The 23,045-nt window shown below is 36.2% G+C and overlaps 1 protein-coding gene across 3 annotated transcripts in view; it reads left to right on the top strand.

The window, feature by feature from the left end:
- POU6F2 (POU class 6 homeobox 2) overlaps positions 1 to 23,045 on the top strand; it is a 323,386-nt gene that overhangs the window by 52,893 nt on the left and 247,448 nt on the right. For 2 of the 3 annotated variants that reach the window (XM_058817100.1, XM_058817090.1), the window contains exons 1-2: positions 5,229 to 5,240; positions 8,384 to 8,555. In XM_058817100.1, the coding sequence (XP_058673083.1) occupies positions 8,390 to 8,555 (166 nt within the window). In that variant the 5' untranslated portion in view covers positions 5,229 to 5,240; positions 8,384 to 8,389. Of the gene's footprint in view, positions 1 to 5,228; positions 5,241 to 8,383; positions 8,556 to 23,045 lie in introns of those variants that run through there. The other variant, XM_058817082.1, reaches the window with a different exon arrangement.

Below are 23,045 nucleotides of genomic sequence, written 5' to 3'. Positions count from 1 at the left end.
TGAAAATATAGACAAACTGCATATAATACCATACCTAAATTTCTGGTTAGGCCAACCTATTATCATTTGACTAGTTTTGGTAGAAATCCTAGTAAGAAATTTTACACCTTGGAAAGACTAACTCAAGTATGCCATAGAGTATTTTATTGTGTTTCTTAATTTCAAAGAGGTTATGGCCACTTCTTCTAATGGAGAGCAGAAGGATTATGATGATAAGAGCATACTGTAGGTTCTAGAAGGATCTTTTAACACATGTAGCATTATCATCTGGAAAGAGAGGCCTTGTTTTTAAGGGTTATTCAAAATAGAAACTGAGCAAATATTAAACAAGAAAAAATACAAGTTATAAAACTGGCAAGCTTATGAAAGAGCACTTGTAATTTGGTATACAGGTTCATGTCTTCTCATGTGGTCAGTGTGGAGACTAAAACACCACCACATGAAATAATTTTCAGGGTGAACAAGAAGGTTGGGGTTTTTTTATAGCAGGGATCAGTTAGACACCTAATATATTACACTAGGATAAAATGCTATTTTTCCATAAGAGTAATGAATGAATACCTTTATAGAATGTTTTGTTTTGTTTTGCCTGGGTTTTTTTTTTTTTTTTTAATGGAAGATAATGCTTTCCTCTTCATACTAAATTTTTTCCAAGTCTTCTGGTAAGTTGGCCCCACAGTATAAAAATTTTAGTTATTCTTTCAGGCTTGAAATTTTCTGGATGTTTTCTTATGCTCTACATGGCTCTTTCAGAATAGAATTGACAGAGCATTGGGAATCATCCATTACTCACATGAAGAAAGAGCCAAAGTCTTGCTCCTGATAGGACCATCTTCTAACTAGAGATTTAACTGTTCTCCTACAGCATCTCGTTCTTTCAGAAAACCAGATGAAAGAAGAGTAGAAAATCTCGTGGTCTGATGATTTTAAAGGTCCTTTCCAACCTAAATGATTCTATGAAATGAGTGGGAAAAATCTATTGAAGGCTTACCCCACCATGTTGTTCCCAGTCAAAATTGCCTGTTTTGCCTTTGCCCTACCCTGATCTCTAGGGCCTGATTGTCTGCTTTCAAAAAATGGGTCAGGTTTTGTGCAACTCCAAGAATCTTTAACTAGAAGAAGGCTGATTTCTCTCACCACTCTCAGGACTTGTTATTTCTACTAGTGACTGTGTGCTATTGTCTATCATGTGTTCTGAGGAGTGTGGTAGCTTCCCAGAACAGTAGCTTCTCTTGTCTCTTGACCTGTGTATGCATACAAACTTTTCCTACATGTGCACAGATAGACAAGCTCCTTTCCAGTAAGGCAGTATGTAATTCAAATGTGGAATCATTATAATTAGACCAAGGCCAAAATTAAAACTCTCATTTTCTAATTAATAGAGGAAAGTTTTTAATAGCTTCACACTGGTACAAAATTATAAACAAGAGTTCTTGTAACAAGAAGAGCACTATGATCCTTAAATCAGACTAATAATTGTATCAGAAGCATTAAGGTCCACTTTTAAGACTTTAAAGCAATATTTAGAGTAAAGCTTCTGTGCTGTGTGTACTCTGGCATTAGTGATCCCTAAGTGTCATGTGTGTCAGGAAAAACTCAAGGTATGGATTCATTAGTGCACATTTCTTTGCCAGCAGGATCAAGAAATGGTTTTTCTGGACTAGAGGTGCAGATGTCTCCTACAATGAATTATTGTTCCTTACTTTTTCTATGGTGAAACCAACATTCTTTGCCTTTCTTTCCATTTTTGGAGATTGTAGCATGATTGCTGGGGTACATTTAGAGCAATAAACAAAACTGATTGTAAAATAAGTGTTAATCTAGCTATTTACTATCAGGCGGCTTCTGTGTGCCTATTCCCTGCAGCCTCTAGCTAGCCTGATTAGCAAATTGAAATTCTCTTGTGAACCTTTCATCTTGATCTTAATAGGTGTAAGAATATGTGCAATAGTATCATTAGGGAAAATAGTGAAATAGGGGAAAAAAAGTTTAGTGAGGGATTATTTTTGTATGATTTGAAAACACGTTGTAGTACCTCAGTCTCAAGGCACAGCAAATCAAGGGACATTGCCACTTAAAATTTAATCTAAAAAAGAAATAAAAATAATTCTATTCTAAGATTCATGAAGCTACAATTAAAAGCTTTGTAAGTTTCTGTAAATCTTGTGTTTTCAGTCAGATATGTGTTATTCTAATTAGCAGGAACCATTTCAATTTCCTAAGAACTTAAAATTAAGTAAATAAATGAAGGAGACAGTCTTAAAATTTCTGCTTAACATGAGAAGAATATCTCTATGAAAGAAAGTACCATGGGCAGTGATAGTTTTTCTGACTTCCTAAATTAAATTTTTACAGTTCAGTTTTATTAATAAAATGTGTATAACTAAGTACTGATTTGTTAATTAGTTATATTATGAACATGTGAAAATGAATATCATTGGAAAAAACAAAATGTCCAAAGCCACACTAGTATTGAGAAAACGGAGAAAAGAAGAACTTTCTTTTTCTGCTACAGAGAATTTAATGAGGGGAATAAATACAGTTCTAGCTGAAAAAAAAACCCAGAGACTGTTTTGGGGGACAATATTCATATTGAGTGAGATGAGCTGATGATATACCAGTTTTTTTTGCTGTAAGAGAAAGGAGAGGTAACACAGAAGATTTTAGTAAGCTGAATATGAATAATATAGGTAAGAAACATACATACATAAATAGAGGCTCAAGATCAAAGCAGTGATGAGAGATCAATGATCATGTATCAGCTTGTTTGTTTTGCTTATAAACACCCATCTAAAGGTGGTGGTAGAGGTGGCTGTGAAGAAAATGAGTTTTTTCCCTGAAACTTTTCCAGGGAAATAAGAGCCAGCAGGTAGAAATGGTCAGAGGCTAGCAGGGGACAAAAGGTTGATTCAAAGTAGTTTGCATAAACCAGTCTGTGGATAGCTTGGGACGGAAATATCAGCACATTAGTGACAGCAGATACAAAAATGTTAAAAGAAGAAAGAATCAAAGAAGGTTGTCTGTAAGAGGCCTCTATTTATGGAAAAAATTAATACCTCTAGAAGCAATAAGATGAAGGAAGAAAACTTTTTCATCAGAAGACCAATGGAGAAGGTAATCCTGAATTTCTCTGGCATTTACCAAAAAAAAAGAAATCCAATCCTTTTCCAGTAGAGTCTTGTTAATGTATTCCTCACACAAAAACTAAGCTAAGGTACATCTTAGAACAGCTTTATCCAAGTTTGTAATTGTGCTCTATCTTGATTAAAAAATTTTAAAAGCTACAGTTTGAATAAATTTTTACAGCAGTCATTGGAATAATAAGTAATTACAAAGTGTAAATTTTATGTTTATTAGTAGAATTTTTGTGTTTGCTCTCAAACAAATTCTGTATGTCCCAGACTGAAGTCTGTGCAATATCATGATTGGGGGGTTGGCGTTTGGGCAGGATTTGTTTCATGTTTTGAAGAAAAGCAGAAAATTGATTTCTAATATTTCTACAGTAGGGCGGAAAAAAGCCTGTGCAAATTAACTTCAAACTAAGGGCAAAATAAAAAGCAAAACAGAGGCTCTTGCTTTTTCTCTGAACTAGAATTTAGAAAGTAATTACATTCAGGGCAACAATGTTTATGGTGCAGTAAGTACAAAATTTAGACCACTGGCTAAATCAGTACATGAAGCCTTTATGAAGCTCTATTATCACCCAAGTCCTACATTAAGGAAGAAAGTAATTCATTTTTAGACTTCTGCCTAGGGCATGTTTGACACAAACCCTATACAGTTTCTTTTAAAAGCCGTCTTTGATTATTAAATAGTTTTGCTTAGAAACTGCACCTTTACCCTTAAATAGCAAAGGCAAAGCTTTTAACAAAGTGATAAAATGTTGTCCTGTACTTCGTACAGTCCTTTAGATAAGAAAAAAGTAAAGGTTTTAGCTTTTAGAAGAGGGTGTGTTACCAGAACAGTAATTTGCATTTGCAAATTCACGGGATTTTTACTGTTAAATTAAGCCCAACAGCCAGCTTAAACCGTCAGGGAGTGGCAGAGCTGAAAAGTGGTGTAGCAGACACTGTAACTAAATTACAGCAGGTATAAGCCACCCCTTAAGGGAGACACACAGCAAGGAGGACCACTTGCAGCACAAAGCTGTCAGGGAGATCTCATAGGAAACAGGCAAGTCTGGAAGTACTAGTGCTGGCTGGACAAGAAATAGATGACAACTTATATGAGTATCTGCAAGAGATGTGTGTATAATTTGTCACTACATGTGTGGTGTATATACAGTTATCTTTTGAATAAGAGGATTGTGATTCCTTAGTCCTCTCAAAACTTGAACCCTAAAATTCTGAAGCATTATGTGCCTTTGCCTCTTACTTAAAGCATATAAACCCTTTTGACGAAGTTCATCTTGCTGGTTTTAAGCATTCTCAGACTTTTTCAGTTTTGCATATGAAAAGCTGAAACTTTTGTGCGGCTGTCAGCGAACAGAAGAGCCTGTGTTACAGTGCAAAGAGCAATCTGACCTATAGCACCTTCCAAAAAGCAAATGCTGAGTGTCAAGCCCACAGGCATCCAGTGCAGAAGAACAGGTCCTGACAGTATTAGCTAGTAAAAGTGCATGCACAATTCCTTGCCTCAATTCATCCTCTCCAGTGTTGTGGATCCTCTCTGGGATGGACTTGTAGGTGAGCAAAAGAAGAGGAGAGGGCTTCTGGGCCTGCAGCTGTCATAGCAACTACTCCAGATTTTTTTTTTAGGGAGTCCTTAGGAAATATAGGAAAAACCCCTTTGATCACCAAGGGATTTTGTGGACTGGGTGACTTGCTGTGCACTAGAATTACAATTTATTATGTGTTTTGCAAAAACAATAGTCTTTAATCATGCATAATTCACTGCAGAACAGAATGTTTTTAAGCACAGAAAGCAATTGAAGGCTTGGACATAACCTGAAGTTTAAAAATGTCCAATTTCTAATGTTTTTCAAGGAAACATACTTCTCCTTAAGTCATCATTTAAATGATTTATTTAGTCTTCTTGTAGACTAGAAATTTGGAGAGCATCTAATCTGTCTGTTTATAGAGAAAGTTGTTGTTCATTTCCCACCTGGCAGAGAGAGCCACGCTGGGGGCTAACTACAGGTCCTTGTGCTGCCCGAGGGAGGGGGCAGCAGTTTATGATAATTCACTTTTTATAGTCCTTGCCTGTGTGTTTGCAAAGCTGTTTTAAATTCACTGCTAAGAGTATGCCCAGCCATGTGAGTGACTATGTTAGTGTTTACTGCTGTGCAGGTCTCAGTGATACCTTGCAGCAATGAGTTCAACAGATTTTCCACCACCCACTGTTTGGAAAAATATAATTTATTATTATTAGATTTATAACTTTTTCCCATTTCAATGGAGACACCTTTTCTCCTCAGATGAGTTAGGGTGAATAGTTTCTGATCTACATTTTCTCTCTGCTGTTTATTTTCTTGTATCCTTTGATCATGCTCATTCTTAGTCACACTTTTCTGTAAGCACTTCCAGTCCTTTCCATCAGTTTATCATTTTTACTACACATTTTTCTGATATATATTTCTTAGATGGGCTAACCAGAAATGAACAAAGTACTCCAGATGAGGCCGAATTATTGATATACATAACAAATAAAATCCTGGCTCTGTTGAAGTTGCTGTGAATTCACTGTCATCGAAGGGCTGAGGTTTCTCCTAGCACTGTCACACTTCCCACATTATTTTTCCTCCCATTTTTCATACATTCAATTTCAGAATCTGGCAACTTAGACTTAATCTAGAATCCTACAGATTCCATTAAATCCATTAAATTGCTGTTAGTCCTCAGATCAGGGGTTTTTCCCTGTGGACATGATTAGTTTCCTCCTCAAATTTTGATGAAAAAGGTCAAATTTTGTCCTGATTCACGTTTGTTATGGATGTTAGTAACTACTCTTGATGTTAGTTTTGAGTAGCTGAAACTGAGAGAAGCAGCACAGACTGAAACAATGCTGTTTGTGTTCACAATGACCTTTAGCTGCAAAACCCGCTAAAATACATTATTTAGTATATGAAAGCAAACAAATTTTTTGCCTCAGTAAATGACTGTCCATAGTGCACTATGAGTATGAGACTAAACAACTCTGAGTTTTTTTACAGTGTCTGCAAAAGAAATCTGTTGGTTTTTGTTTCCTCTCCAGAAACATCTAAGAAATGTTCAGGTTGTTGCTGCCTAATAAATACAGTAAATGAAATGTTAATAAATTGCCAGCAATTTAGCCTGACAATAACATGGATTGACCAAATTGATTAAATTGATTATATTTCATGTATTTACAATATGTAGACACAAGCCTAATTTATTTTCTGAAGAGTTCAAGGTAGGTATCACTGGTATAAAAAAAGGCAAAAACAAAACAATGGAGTAATGTTTGTGGTTGCTATCTGCAATAATCTAATGCTGACAGAGAGCAGTATTTTATTTAGTAATTAACAGTGTAAAGGGAAGAGAAGCTGTCATGTTGGTTCTTAAGCTGGGGAATGTGATGAAAGATGATATCTGCGATCTCATCCTTTCCACTTGTTTAGGATTGTCAGAATGAGAAATGTCAGCATTATGAAAGCTCAGCTCTGCTCTTGATATGATAAAACCCTTCAAAAGCCAGTCTTTCTTTCCCTCTCCCCCTCCTTTCTCCCTCTCCTGCTTGCACTTGCTTTTTTTATTTATCCTGTTTTGTTAGATGGCAGAAATATAATTCTTTTCTTTCTTCCTATTATAAGCCTCCATTTTTGTTTTATTATATGTTTCACAACCCCTAATGCCCCACTGAAAATTACCTTGTTAAATGACAGTGTTTCAAAGCCATGAATCCTTTCCACCATTCCCTCAGAGGTTTGAAACAGTCAACAGACTGTAAAGAATAAATAATAAAAAAGTATTGATTATTTTGATGACTGTGAGATTCAATTAAGTATTAATTTTGCCCTCCAGTGGACCTATCAAGGTATTCAAAAGGGAGGATTCGGCTCAACTAAATGCGTGCTGAGTGCTTCAGCCTTAAATAGGGAGAAAATGTGTTTACCTACAGTATTTGAAGAGGAGTGCATTGATGCACAGAGTCCAATATTTAAGTGCTGTGCAAATTGAGCCCTAGTGACAGTGACATTGTTTTCGGCAGTATGAGTATTGACTAAAGAAGAGCATTTGATGACAGCTTAAACTATTTGTATTGATTAACATTTTCATAGATTATCATGTGTCATATCAAATTCACTTTTCAGACATGAATACATTAAAAAACCCACAGGCAAACATCGACCAATGTGAGGACGGGACAGAGGGAACATGCTAGCCAACCTACTTGCTCGCTGGTCACCTGTTCTCTGCATAAGAACCATTTAGGCATGAACTTTGCAATAAATAGCTGCTAGAGAGATCAACAAGGTCACTTGCTCTTTTTCTCTTTCTTAGTATTTTTTACTCTGGTTTCTCTGCTGTCATGATATTATGCTTATTATTTTGCAAACGGAATAACTGAGTGTGCTTGGAAATAATACCTGACCCCCAAATATCCTCAATGAGCAGAAGATAAAACAGATTCTGATCATCAAGAAAAAAAATTAGATGTGTACATATGTGTAATGTTGTATGGGGCATATAATGGTGCAAACACAAGAATAATTGCAAACTGTACGTGTAAGTATCTTCCCTAATTTTTTCTTCTAGAAAATGTTTTCTGTGGGTTTTATTTTCAAAAGAAACATCAGTGTTTGTGTCTTTATGGACTTTTGGAGTATAGTATCCCAATGACAGGAAGAGTTAGAAATAATTGTATCGCTTTTAAAAGTATGTAATGAAATGGCTATTTGATGCTGTGTATTTTCATAGAAACGCTGTAATGCTAGAAACTGTGCATTTGATTTTGTTAATGTTATACAGCTGAGGATGCCTCTTTAAATCACTATGGAGCACTCACAGGGGGCTCCTCTTCTGTGGTATCGGAGCATATAGGAATTTCTTCTCTTACTATGCTAAGAGCAGGGTGAGGTGTAAAAACATACACACACAAAAAAAGCACATCCCACAATTAAAGCTGTGTTGGTTATGTTGCTTTCATAGAAGTTTTTCTCCAAAGCATCCTGAATCTCTCACATGCTAGTTGAGCTTTAATAGGGTGGGGAGTAATGGAAAACTCATTGGATCTGTAATAGCTCTTCACTTGACTGCAGCCAGCAATAACAGCAGGAGCAGCCAGAGATAAGAGAGAGAGAGAGAGAGTGTGTGTGTGTATGTGTGTGTGTGTGAGAGAGAGAGGGAGTGGAAGAGAGAGTATACGCACACCAAAGCCGCCACTTTTTTTCCCCCCTCACTCTTTTTTTCCCCCATCCTAGGATCCAATGATAGCTGGACAAGTCAGTAAGCCCTTGCTGTCACTGCGGAGTGAAATGAATGCAGAGTTGAGAGGTGAGGACAAGGCAGCTACTTCAGACAACGAGCTGAATGAGCCCTTGCTTGCGCCTGTGGAATCAAATGACAGCGAGGACACTCCCAGCAAGCTCTTCGGTAAGTCTGTCTAGGTATTTCATTTCACTGCTACCATGTTGTCCGGAAGAGCAATCTTCCCCTGTTCTTTTTTTTTTTTTTTTTTTTTTTTTTTATCTTCGCTCAATTTTCTTGTAAGTAGGAAAGAGTAGCTTGGAGCATGCAGAGTCCTCTGTTCCTATTGCAACTGGTTACCAGAATGACAGCATCAGTCCTGAAAACTTTTGTTAACAATGGACGTATTTAGTGCAAGTTGCAGATGTTTTATGAATATTTTGAACCATGGACTCTAACATAAAATTGTGTCTGCATGTGTGTGTGTGTGTATCATTTTCTTGGAGTACTTTAACAATTATTGTTGTGGGTGCAGGTGTGTTGCACATGCTACCAGCTTTTTCCAAGGCTTGATTAAACTGAAAAGTTGAAATTTTTTAATAGTAAAAATAAATCTGACTGAAGAGAACTGAAAGATTCTTGTAGAAAACACTTCATACTGAGTAAACAAAGCCTAGCAAGGGTATTGCACGTGGAGCTAATGTTTTTGGAATTTAAATTAGAAATTAAATATTCCTCCTCAAGCCCGTGGAAAGAGAGATTTCCTTTTGATTTTTAATTCATTTTGGAATAGTCTAAATTGCGCCAGATAAGTGTAACATTTCACAATCAAAACAAAAGCAGTGAGAGTGGCACTCCAACACAGACATCTGTCATTCAAACGGATGACACCCTGTAAGCCAACTCAAGCAACTCTGATCTCTAATCAGAAAAGGGAGCAGAGCTGTTGAGGCGCGTGCTTGAGTGATAGATGTTGATAGGTGCCTGAGCTGTAGCAGCACTGTATGGTACGTTGTGACATTTGGGGTTTAGAAGGACTACACTCCTGAAGAAGTCCCTTTTAATTATTTCTATTTGTGACTTGAGACAAACCTTAATAAAACGGAGCACTTACTTATTTTTTATTATTCTATCGGTGGAAGTCAAAGGGAAAAAGGTCTTGTTTAAAGGGAATGCTGCTCTAAGGGAGAGGGGGTGAGAGCCCATTTTCTAAGATTCAACTTTTGATTTCATAATCTGTAAGGAAATCTGTAGCAGTGTTCAGATTTCAGTATTCTACCTACAATAAGAGCTGCAAGATTTTTTAAAAACAAAAGAACACGTGCAATTGTATATTGTAATATTCTTTACACATTACTGAAACATACAGCAGAGAATGTTTTAATAAATAACTTCACTACAGATGCAGGAAAAATAATAATTAAACACCCCCAAAAAATTAATTTCTGGATTGTAGTAATGACTGTTACTGAATATCACATCCATTTTTAAGCACCCTCTTAGTAATCTTTGTTTCCATGGAAAACATAATTTCCATTAGCAGTTTGAATGCTCAAAAAGCATATAATCATTATTTTTGCCCATTTTATCCAGGAAAGAATTATAATGTCTAAAATTCAAAAGGCTATCTAGAGTAATATAAATATCTTCAGCTGTGTTTATATGTTTTATTTGCTCAAATGTTTAGGCTCCCTCTATTAAATACAGCCAGGCATATAGAAAGCAAAAAATGAGCTTTTAATTTCAGGATAGTGAAATGTCTGTTTGTTTTTCGATCAGGCAAGTATTCTAATAAAAGGCAGGATATTTTTTGAGCCCTTGTCATTTGGATGTTCTACAGTGGTAGTGAAATATACACAGACACTTTCATTAGAGTTGTCGTGTGTGATATAGAAATGATGTGTAATCATATCTTGCTCCTTTCTGGGCTGAAAATATAATTTATCTCACTAAAAGCACAAGTGAAAAAGCTAAAAATTCATATATTGTGCTTTTTCTATTGATGAGTGTAAGATGTTTGCTAGTCTGATCCTTATACTGCTAAAAAGATGTCCCCAAGTAAACAAAAGTAGGTGAAATAGTCCAGCTGCTTCAGTATGAACTTCTTTACCATTTATTGAGGTTTTGTTAGAATTATGACAGATGCTACAGATCTATTAGCAACAGTACTTGTCAATTAATTTTTGTAACTTTTATAACAAAAAAAAAATGATAGTGGGAGAATTTTGATACATATGAGGATCAAATTGAGACAATGTACAATAAAGATGATTAGATGTTATATCACAGTGCATCCCTTAAGGTAGATTTGCAGTAAACACTAAAAATTATCAAGTGCAGTTGTGTTAAAGCTCTGATACATAAATATGGAACATCACCACCCTATAGTTTTTTCTTTGTTTAATACTATGAATAGCATGTTAGGAATGCATACTTTGTACTTTTCTTTGCAGTGTCTGAACTTAAATTATTGTAAACATATTGACAGGTGTTGGCATGGAGAATGACAACTTTCTCCTTCAACCTTCTTTCATGTAATGGGAGATAATAAATATCTTTTTAAAATATAACAATTAATACATATTGTGTGAAAATTTTCCCAAAATCTCTTAAGCAGGTGAGGGAGGAGCATTTTAGAAAGTCAAGAGGAGACAGGTCCCTAGAGAACAAAGTTTTTCTACACTGCTGCTTTTCATTTTTTTTTAAGGATTTGTGAAAATTATGTACTGGTTTAGTTGGAAAGAATGACCAGCATTTGTGTGTTTTGTTGATGTTAGCAATATCTCATGAGTCTTATTTTCATATAGATGAACAGACTTGAACAATGAGATGCGAAGAGCTTTCTTTTCTTTTACCAGACACATTCTGCTTAGCTTCTTTTGATGGATAAGTTTCTTTCTGCAAAGGCCTGCCTTTCTCATCTTTACCTTTTCCTAAAATTTACCTGCTTATTCTCAAATTTCCTTGTTCTGGTATTTCACTGCATGCCATGGAAACAGTGGGTATTTGTTACCAGTCAAAATGGTACCTTTTCACTAACAGTCCCTGCGGCCAGTGAGGAAAAGGCAGGAGCACAACTAATTGTACTTATTTTTCAAGAGAGGCACTAAACTTTTGTTTCTCTTATGGGTGCTTTGCTATCAGTAACAAAGTGGATGAATGCTGCAGCATTTTAAGTCTCAGAAATACCGGCATTAAGTAAAAGTTCCTGATGACTTGAAATAGCTTCCACCTGAAATTGGTGTACAGGTGTCTGGGAAGATGCACTTTGCCACTGTGCTGCAGCTGTTCCCTGTGGGTGAGGACAGGAGTTGCTGTGATTGGAGGGGTTGCTGTTGTTTGCTGGCTTGTTTTCTCCTGGTGGTGGTGAATTTTTTTCTTTTTTTTCATTTTTAGAATTTGTTTCTCTTTGAAAGAAAATGCTGTCCCGTAGTCCAGGAGTCTGTAATCCTCTACTTGTGCATTTACGCCAGTGGACTCTTTTGAATTTGCATTCTTTAACTTCACGCTAAAGAATTTTGATACTGAAACCAGAAAAAAATAGAGAAATTCATCAAAAATTAGGTGCAAAATGTTGGTAAAGGAATTTGTCCTGAAACTCATTACCTCAAACATACAATTTTGAAATGTGGGTTAGCATAGTTACACTGTTTTTGTTACAGAAATCCCAGTATGAGATTGTGAAGTTGCTTTGTAAGAGATATTGTGGTGAGCTATTTATTTTAAAAATATTTGTGAAGTAATAGCTCCTATTTTAACTACAGAATCTAATTAAGTAACATAGAAATTGAGTATGGCTCTTGACTTTTCTGGCAGTGTCATTTTCAGATCAACTTGCCTTACTCTGCAATATCCTTCAAAATACTAGCCCAGGCCAAATGCCACCAGTCTTCCAAAAGAAAGCTTTTCTTAAAGTAGCAGTTTCACTTGAATAAACATATTGGTATTTGATCCTAACTTAACTAATTCTACTTGTCATTTTTAATGTATTTTCAAACAATTCTAGTATAAATTATGAAGTATTGCTCTGAAAAAAAAAATCTTAGAAGGAAAAAAAGCACCCATCATGTTTAGCTGTGTGATAAATTGTTGAGATTCAAAAGTTGGTATAGACACCAAGGGTATGTTGTATATAAAATTCTCAGTAGGGTAAAAAAATCCCAAGAATGCAGTGGCTGATCCAATCATCAAAACTCCCTGTGGACTGAGGCTGACTTTTCCTGGAGTTAGATCTAGTCCTTAATTAATGCTTAATTGAAGGCAATTTGTGACATAATTAGATGACGGGGGAAAAAAGCTGGGAGTGCATGCACTCGCATATTAAGGTAATTTTACTGTATGATAAAAAGTTATTCTTTGAGATTCAGTCTGTAGTTCTCTGAATCAAAAATAAATAAAGCTATAAGTGTATAGTGAGGGCAATACCAAGCCTCTAATTTTGGAGCAGAAGTGTTTCCTATTTAATTATTTCAGGACAGAAAAAAAAATTGACTGCTAATCTTTTTTTTTTTTTTTTCCTTTGCTGGCAAGGTTTTGTTCCAGTGAAATGAAATCTTAAGTTTCTTGTGCTGGATCTGATGACTGTGGTTTTCTTTGGTTCATTAGTGGGCTTTTGATCTTTTCATAATGCTGTGTATGCTTAAAATATGGAGTGGGGATATGGGAGTTAAATTAATCTGCATGCATTTAAATAAACAAGTTTTTATTTTCAAACCTCTGCATTGGCTTTGGTATTTTATTCTCCTTTCCCACATTGTTACCTGTGTTTCAGAACTGTGTGCATCCTTCTATATAACCATACATGTATATGCTGCAGAGAAACAAGGTAGAAATTGTTTCTGGCTGATTATGTTTTGCTAGTAGATCCCTTGTACTAGTCTTTAAAGAAACATATGTTATATATATATATATTTTTTTTTTTTTAATTGGAGTTGCTTTGATTAGAATTTATGGGACTGGAATAATTTCAGTTACAAAGGATAAAGGACTAAATTGTCTTTTACCTCTTGAGACAGTGGTCTCTGCAGGTCAGAGCAGAGGTCATTGCCAGGTTGCTGTGAGGAAGCTGACATTATCATCCTTAACAGTATATCTAGCCTGTGGGGGCCTTCAGACTATGAGCTTTCCTTTCATCAGTCTATTTAAGGATGATTCTCAGTGGTTTGGTTATAGTCTCAAATTTTAAAGGCCTATAAGATCTCTGCCCATCAGGAACAGTTTGCTAAGGTTTGGTAATTTCAGTGGAAGAAGGCAATGTGTATTTGTTGCTCTTGATGCATTTTAAAGTACTAGTGAATATTTCTGTTCTCATAGGAGGTTCTTCCTATATTCCTTCCTTCTTTTAGAGGCCTCAGACATAACACCTGAAATATGTTTGTTCTGCATGTAAAGATTCTTCTCTCTTCACATAATTTTGTTCCTTAATTTCCTCATTGTGGGTGCTTTGTTCTAAGACACTATCAGTTATCCATGCCATAGAACTGATCCTTTCAGTGCTTGAATGTGTGGTACTTTCCTTAAAGCAAATAATCTGTGTATTAGGAGCCCTATTTAGTTACAAAGACTGTGTCAATGAGAAACATTAATGGGTGGCATGTTTGCAGGACTGAGTCATCATAGAGTCTTGTAAATTCGTTTTGTAAAATTTATTGATGTCTTGCTTAAACAAAGAGTAAGTTTTTAAAGAACCCAGAGATTTGGCTATGTGACTGATTGTTATTTCTGAAGGATATATTTTACATGAGCATTTTTAACTAGGTATTTGCAAACAGGGACTTGAATTACTCTGAATAATGCTGTTGTCTGATTTCTTGGCAGAAGTCTTACTCTGTCAGTGGGACGTGTACTTGTGAATGGGGAGTAAAGGCCCATTAAAACCAAAATAGATGTTATGACAATTTAAACATGAAGCATGATGGAATGGTAAGGTAGAAAATCCATCCTCAGCTTAGCTTTCCTGCTGTGCTGAGGTACTGCAGGTAGCTCAGGCTGTGGTGGTACTGGTGCTAGCACATATGCTCTAGCTCTGGGGAAACCAGAGCTTTAGTCACTTAGCCTGTGATGAAAGCAATATTGGGCTGATAAAGGACAGGTATGGCAGTCCCACTAATAAATCGCCCTGCTTGTATGGAAATAAAGAGGAGACTTGTAGCTGTCCCTGAATTGTGACAAAGACAGACCATTTAAATAAAAAACAAAGAAAAAACTTATACTGAAATAAGGTTAAGTTAATAGTGGGTTTTTTTAAGTGTATGCTATGTGTTTTTAAATGAGTCTTGAAGTTTCATTTTCTGTATTTATACATAGAACAACTAACATTAGAGAGGGAAGGAAAAACCAATTAAATCCTAGTATGTAATTGGTATAAGTGAAAGACAAAAGGTTAATTTTTAATTAATCTTTCTTCTCTCTGAAGTTATAAAAATAGCAACAAACTTGTTTAAAAGCAACATAAATGGCTGGCTGTTTCAAAGGGGACGTGCTGGCTACTAAACAATAAACAGGTAATTTGTGAAAGAACTGTTAGATTCTTTGATTGAGATCCTTGCCAGTTTGTGTTTTGAGATTAATAATAGATCAGACACTTGCACATTTAGAAAGGAAACAAATGTAAAAAGGAAGGATAATGATATGTTTTGACTGGACTTCGCATGATTAATCAAGTTCTCCGTAGGAATGTGCAGGTGAGGCAGATGGCAGCAAAGTTAGATTTGCCCAAATGTACACATGGCTCCACTTAACACCTCTCTGGATTTCCTTATGCTAAACAAAGAGGCAGCAAGTGCTTATACCAAACTGGCACCCTGTCAGGGCAATCTGTATAAAGTTTCCTGCTGTCAGGTTAATAAATTTTTTAAAAATATCTAAAGACAGAGGTAGCTGTAGGAAGCTCATAGTAACAGTTGCCATTCTCCTGTGGATCATTTTTCTCTTTAATATCCTGTGTAGCACATGGTTTTCCTTGTGTTGTCTTCCTAGGTTTTTTTTTTCCTTGTCATTTGTAGGTTCTTCTTTGTTTTAATTCTTTTTCCTTGTGAAACTGTTTTTCTGCTGGATCAACCATCTGTGGTCCCTTTTTGGGGGGGAGAGATGGTCAAAGGATGGCAACATCAGCTTTTTGGATTTTTATACTTTGATTTAATTGCATATTCATTATATTAAGGTTTCTTCCACAAATGGTTTGTTTTCTGACTTTTTACATGACTACCACTAGTACTTCCATTAGTACTTACAAAATAACATTATTTTGTGAGTTACAAAAATATTTCTGACAAACTCAGAGGTAGCAGCTACATTCGAACGATGAAATGAGAAAAATAATGCTAAACAGGGACAAAATCAGTATAAAATTAAATGTGTCATAATTTGCAGGTTTCAACAGGAATATTATTTTTTCATGTAAATATCTTGGTATTTTTAAACCACAAAGTCTTGCTTTTCTCTTTTTCCACCATCTAAAAATCAAAATCAATATCAGTATGAAACAAAGAAAGATTTGTATTGTGACATGTCCTGCTTTATGTTGTGATACTGCTTTGATGCTCTCAGAAGCCCTTTTATTTTGAAAGCAGATGTAATCTAAAGAAGAATAGTACCTCATCCTGTCTGTCTAGGTAGAATGTGCTGTTTTCAGGGAGATTAAAATTGGGTTTGTTCTCTAGATTTCAGGGATATCTGTATCTACCAAATCAATGAACAATGCACACCCCTGTATTCTAAAGCAAGTTTTTTAAACTCTAAACTACTACTTGTCTATGCCTAAAAGAAATTTGGATTTCTGGTTGTATTTTAGAATTTACAAAAAAGAAGAATATACAATATTAAGAAAGAAATACATAAAAAAAGAAATATATAAATATACAAGAAAGAATATACAATATTAGGAAAGTGGGAGTTTTGTTTTTCTTCTCAGATGTCCTTTTTTCAGAAAGGTAAACCATCATTTTAATTTCTGGACAGTTTGACATTTTCTTACGGAAACGTTACGTTTCACAAAACAGAGTAATCACCCTACTTGAAATGGATTACAAAAGTTAAATATATATTTGTAATATATATATATATATATATATATATATATATATATATATATATAAAACAAATGTTATATATATTCATTAACAGCTAGTGTGACTGAAATATGACATTCATTATTTTAATGCAATAAAAAAAACTCAGAGTCCTAAAACAATTTCACATTACACTGAAGATTTGAATGGTACGCAAATAAGTAATAAAGATTTTTGCATTAGGAACTGCATTTTCTACAGCTATTTATCCTTCTTTCAAGACTAGCATGGAGTTTACAGGATGGCAGTAGCATTCACTTTTAAAATATTGGCTTTTAGGAACATCTTTGTGCTTTTCAGTTCAGATAGTGGCGGTATGGTTTGGTGACCATTAGAGATTCTATTAAATAATTTTCATTTTCTAGCTCAGTCTCCTATCTGTCATAGTCCTACATTTTAAAATCTTGGGTTTAAGTTGTTGAATATAGAATTACTAGCAGTCAGTTGCTTTCCAGAGGCCTTTGAAGGAAGTCCTCTCCCAGAGTACATTGGACACCCACCCTAGCTTGTTATTATCGCCACAAACACCAAGGCTTGTAAAGCAGAGCATTGGTAAAAGCAAAAGTGCCATCTTTCCTGTCTTCTCTTCTTCCTCACAGCCAGGCTTGGAGCTGCTCCCCTCTCTTCTGCTCCTTGGTGTGTGTGCACAGCTGGAAACACATCCAGCTGTGTCATGGGCAGTTGCAAAACGCATTTGGTTCCATCTGTCCAGATCTTTAGGCTTCTTTGATTTGTTTGAAGCTTAGTGTTTGGAGGAGTTTGTTCCTTGAAGAGGATGATCAAAAACCTCTGTTTAATCAAGAAGCCAGAATTAAGCTTTTCAGTTAACATACCTTAAGGCATGCTTTAATATATTGTACTATTAAGCATGTGTAATTATTTCTTCAGGTAGAGCACTGTTAACTGGAGAGGAAGAAAAATCATTTGAATTCGGTCTAATCTCTTGAGCAAATACTATATGGAGTAGCTTTTTTATTTTCTTTTGCATACAGTTAGGATTTATTCTCATGGTGTAGAGATGTTCTGTTTCCTCAGTGATTTGAATAAACTTGAGGCCAGATTCTGACAGGTCTCAGGTGACTGTCCGTCACAGAAAACCATAGATTTCAACAGGATATTCATCCTAGCAATACCTGCAAGCTAGCTTGGGCCCTGCACTTGTTTCAATCGCTCCTCTACAGCGGTTTCTTGTGTTGTGGAGCTAAAATCAGCCGAGGAAACATACTGACAGGAAGGAGCAACCACTCTATAATCATGCTGCATTCATATTTAACAAACGATGAATTATGGACCGAGTCCTGGGGTTACTTTAGGATTCTGCTTTGCTGTGCAGGTGTATTCCATGAGCATTGCTAAGGCTCTGCAACTCCACCTCTGCTGCCATGGGAAGGTCAGTGGTGCAATGTACGTAAAACTTCCATTAAGGTGGGAAAGTTGTTAATTAGAGACGGTTATCATAAATAAAAAAAAAAATAAGGAACATAAATGGTAATTGTTACTAAAACAAAAACAACTAGAGACATCAGGAGAAATTAAAGGGAGAGGAAGGAAATTAGGTAGATATATTTGGGCTCAACTGTGATTTATATTTCTCCTCCTTTCTTGTACTTCCTTGCCAGAAGCCATAAATATTTGGACTGTGAGTCACAAATATTGATGAAGGAAAAATGGAATTTATAGCTAAAAGAAAAAAGGAAATGAAAACATATAAAAAAAATTTGCTACTAATTGAATATACTTTACTGTCATGAGCACAATAAACTTAGTGACAATATCTAGCAAGAAAAGCATCTGCATAAGATGTTTGAGTTGATGTGGTTTTTTCTTCCTGGTATGAAGAGTGTGAGGGAAAACTCTTGTGTGGCTGTCTTGCTGGGATTTGATGCATTGTTTGCAGAGTGTTCTCATTTTAACTGCGTGGATATAGCACAGTGAACCTTCTCATAACAGTTGCTGACAAGAAAAAAAAATCTTTCAATCAGCTGGTCTGGCTTGCTCCCACTCTCCCCAGCCCCCACACCCCTTTGCTTTTATGAAGCAATGAATAAAAGAGGGACCAGATGATGCAAAGCTTTGCTCAGATGAGATGCGCTAGTCCGTGAGCAACTTTGGATTTGCGGGACTCTGGCTTGTGACCGTGGACTTCAAAGGGGTTGAGTTTGGGCATCAAGCCTTTCTCCTATTGCCATTGTCTCATTTGTGTAAAATGATGCTGGTGTATTTTGAATAGCACTTTAAAAATTTCAGGCTTGCTTGTGTCAGCAGACCCTGACTGGTATAAAGGCTGATGTGCTAGAATACAGGGTGCATTCTCTCTCCCAGCTGTGGTAGCTGGGCTGTCTGAAGCTCTACTGGAAGGGAGATGAAGGAGGGTTTTACTTTATACTCTACCTGAAAACTCAGGCGTGAAACATTCATCATAAGGAGAAAAATCAGGCACGTTCTTGCAAAAAGAAAAAAGTATCTCTAGGGTCTGGTCATGTTTTTGGTTATTTATTTTTAATAAAACATTCTTCTGGTTTTGTATCCTTTTCTGTGGGTTCATATAACTGTGGTATTTCAAACCAGCTTAAAACAGTTAAAAAAAAAAAAAGGGTTCCCTAAAAGACAGTGTGCTGCTGTTTTATTTTGTTTATATCTGATATTTCTTATGGTATTCAGATGGTTGTAATAGACTAGCAAAAGAGCTGCATGTCTTGTCATCTGTACTATATCAATACATTTTTATAATGATACAATAACCTGAACCCTGTAACAGTTTATGATCCATTTGAGAATTCTTATGGATTCTCAGAGTGACGGAGGCCTGAAAAAAGAACTTGACTGCTTTCACAAAACTGGTGCTGTGACAGGAAAAACTAGTGTGCCTGTGATTTAGTTGCTAAGGAATCATATTGATCTGATTCGTCATTAAACTTTTAAGTTGGAAAAAAAAAAGAAAAAAAGTCAAGCTGCTTGAAGGTGGAAAAACAGTGATGTGATTGTGAGGATCTGCAATACAGATAAACTGTGCCATACTGCTACTAATATTGATTTGTTATGATTAATAAATATGATTTTATGCATTACCCATGTACTTTATCTATAATACTTCTTTTTTTAGAGCAGAAGAAAATTGCCTCTTGCTCTTTATTTTTCATTGACTATTTTTAGTCAATGATAAATAAAGAACTTTAACAGCAGTCTGATTACAGGAAAGACAGGACTTTAAAACAGAAACGTAGCAGTAATGAATAACCATGCAGCATGCTATGCACACACAGCCATTTTAACATTTATAATGGTGCTAATTTCCTGGCTTTTTAAAATATGCTTCCACATGAGCTCTCAAAAGACATAAAAGCTTGGCATGTAAAGTAAATTGTTTGTCACTTACTGACGACCTGCCATATTTATTGTCAGGAGAAATGGACATTAGTTGGAAAAGCAGTTGTTAAAGGCCAAACAATTTTTAAAGATGGCAAAGATGTGCAAGGGCTTTCCTTTTTCTAACAATGAGCCACCCCTTCAGACATCAAAAGACAAGATAATAAGACACTTCAAGCACAATTCAAGATTATATTCAACATCTAAAGGCTCATCTCCTGTCAGTTTGCATTTACTCTCCCAGGGATGTGATGCTTCTATCATCATTCTGTCAAGAGGAGTCTGGCAGAAACGATGAGGGCCCCTCATTTCACACACTTAGTGTTTTTTATCAAATAGCCCATGCTCATTCTCATTCAGCCAAAATGGAGGGATAATTTGAAGAAGGTCATGCACAAGTACAAAAATCTTGTTCTGATTTGTGTGATTAGAAGGCATTAAAATTGCACGTTTATGTTAGGTTCTGAGATGTTTTGTCAGTTTATTTAGTAAGACGCTGTTGAAGTATTAAAAATATTTTTTAAAGCAAAAAAGTAGGTTTGCTTAAAACAACACACACTCTATTATTAAGCAAATATTTTCAAGAGGGATCTATTCTAAATGGCATTATTTTAATATACCTTCAAATGCATTCACCTCCCCTTTCCTCTTTGAGAGTGGAATATTCAGGAGCTCTAGGGGTAAAACATTGGCCCACTCATACTCATCACGATTTCACTCACTGGTCATTTAATTATTGGAATTTTTATTTGGACAAAGATTTAGGATGCTGAATTCAGCATATCAATATAAAGGGAATAATTTTAACACCTGGATCTCAGCACTTATCATCTTGGCATTACACACTTCTTTATGCTAACAAGGAATGGAAGGATCTGGCCAGGTACAGAAATGGAGGATGGAGTAAAACGGCTTTCCTCATTTCTGAATTCTTTGATTTAGGCACCAAAAATGAAAAGACTGGATAGTGCTGTCAGTGTGTCTTGTACATGAAACTGGCTCCAATATACAAACCATACATGGACCATGTAACATAGAGGAGCCAGGCCTCTCTGTCTCCCACTGAAACCAATGGGATATAAGGCAGTTTAACCCCTCTTAAAATGGAGCCACAGCTGAGGGACTTGGCTGGAGCTGCTCTCAGTCTTGAATCAGGAATTTATCAGCTGTGATAGGAAGGAACTGTGAAGGAATGTGCATTTGGCCTTGTGGAAAAAAAAAACCAACTCTGCTCTGTAGCTTGCCTTTGCACAACACAGAAAAAAAAAAGGAAACCTGCACTCACGGTGCATTCTAAGGGGTTTTCACTGGACAAGAAACCTCAAGGGAATTAGGAAGCTGTGAACAAATTGTCAAAAAGACAGATGGAATTGCTGACTGACCTACTGGTAAGAAACACTAACAACTTCCACCTCAGTGGTATGGTATTTATGCTGCAATGGAGAGTGACTTCTCAAAGGAATTTGCTCTTCTACACATGTAAATGCCTTCATGTGTATATCAATGTAGTGTGCAGTATTTCTAGGGAAATTATAAGGTGCATTTAAACAGCTGTGGATGTTTAAACTGACTGTTATGCCCAGAATAAAAAACATTTTTTACTCTCACTGAAATACATTCCTGCTTTATTCATAAGGCCTATCTATATTCAGAAGTTTGTATTCTTTCTGCTGAATTATTCTGGAGGAGAACTTCTGGCTGTTTCCACATCAGTGTGATCCTCTGCATATCCACATTTTGGTCTGCTCCACACTGTCCAGTGGAAAACCAACATCCTCTGAAACCGTGCAGGCAGACAAGGAGATTAATTCTCAAAATATTAAAGAGTGAATAAGACTGAAGGGCAAATAAGACCAAAAGCCAGCATGAAGGTAGTTGTGCAAGATCCATAGTTCCACCAGAGAGAACAAGTGGTCACTCTTGTATTCTGAATAGAATTTGTTTTCTAATAGGATAGAATTTATTTGATAAGTTTTTATCATGTCTGTGGACCTGCTCAGAGCTGTTTTATTATCATCTTTTTCCACAGAAGCATATGGGCTTATATCAACTGTGGTTGCTATGTGTGTGCATCACTATCTTAGTGAAGTTGTTCTCCAGTATTTATATTCACTGAAGGTCAAATCCTGAGAAGCTGTAGTACATGAGGAGAAGAGAAAAGAGTGACTGCAAATAGAAATTCAGCTATGCTTGAATCTGTCCTAGCTTGCTTGTCTATCTTTCTTACTCAGTCCCTTCCTAGGTGTTCTAGGAGACTTTCTTCCCTGTGCCTGCGGATGGTCTCCTGGCAGTCCACTTCTCAGGCATGAGTGTGCAGAAGAGGGACACTAATAACAAGTGATGTTAAAGGTCTGTAAATTTTTTTCTGCTCTTAGATCCAAAACTATGGAAGGTGTAGGGATACATTCAGGGAAGCTAATGCAGGCGCTCAGTGCCAGAAAATAAGCCAAGTGTCCCCACACCGAGCAAAAACTCTGTTTAAGAAATATTTAAACTGTAGCTAGTGTGCAGTCCACTGGATGCATTCACAGTAGGATCCAGGAAATGAAAATGAATACCCATACATGAAGATAGCAGAGCCACTATATTTAAGGCATTATGGATGTGTTTTACCTTTCTACCTATCCTCCTGTAAGTAACTGGGATAGGTAGTAGCTTCTGCTAAAGTTAATGTATTGATTTGCTCTGTGCTGTGCACCTGACTGCTTTCTGTACCACTATCTAAGCTGTTCTGGCAAGAACCGCCTGGTGCTTTAGAGAAAGCATCATTGGGATAAAAAGTTCACCTGTAAAGTTGTGAAGAGCAGGACTGCAGTTGCTGTGCATGACTGTGCTGCTTCTAAAGCACAAGTATTACAAACAGAAGGTTTGTTAATGCCAAAGACAAACTGAAAAACCTGGAGTGGCAATTTTGGCAGCAGTTGTACATTGAAAATGTGCATGAAAGGTCTTCCCCAAAGCTTGCACTAACATGCAAAGAGGCTGGGAAGAGCCTGCACTTATGTAAAGCATAACTATGTAAAGCATAAGTGTCTATTTAGGCTCTTGCGCAATGTCACTGAGCAATTCTCTATGCTTTGGGGTTAGCTCTCACATGAATTAGCTGTGCATTGTTTCATGGGTAAGTGGAAGCGAACAAGCATGTATAATTGTGTTTTTGAAAATACTATTCAACCTTTTTGTGTTACCATTCAACAGTTTTTCTTTTAAACTGTGTCTTTGACTGTGGCATTCCCTCTTA

Source organism: Ammospiza caudacuta, chromosome 1 (genome assembly GCF_027887145.1).
Source record: "Ammospiza caudacuta isolate bAmmCau1 chromosome 1, bAmmCau1.pri, whole genome shotgun sequence".
In the NCBI taxonomy this organism is placed as follows: Eukaryota; Metazoa; Chordata; class Aves; order Passeriformes; family Passerellidae; genus Ammospiza; species Ammospiza caudacuta.
Note: the sequence above shows the minus strand (reverse complement) of the source record. Positions and strands in the feature narration are given on the sequence as shown.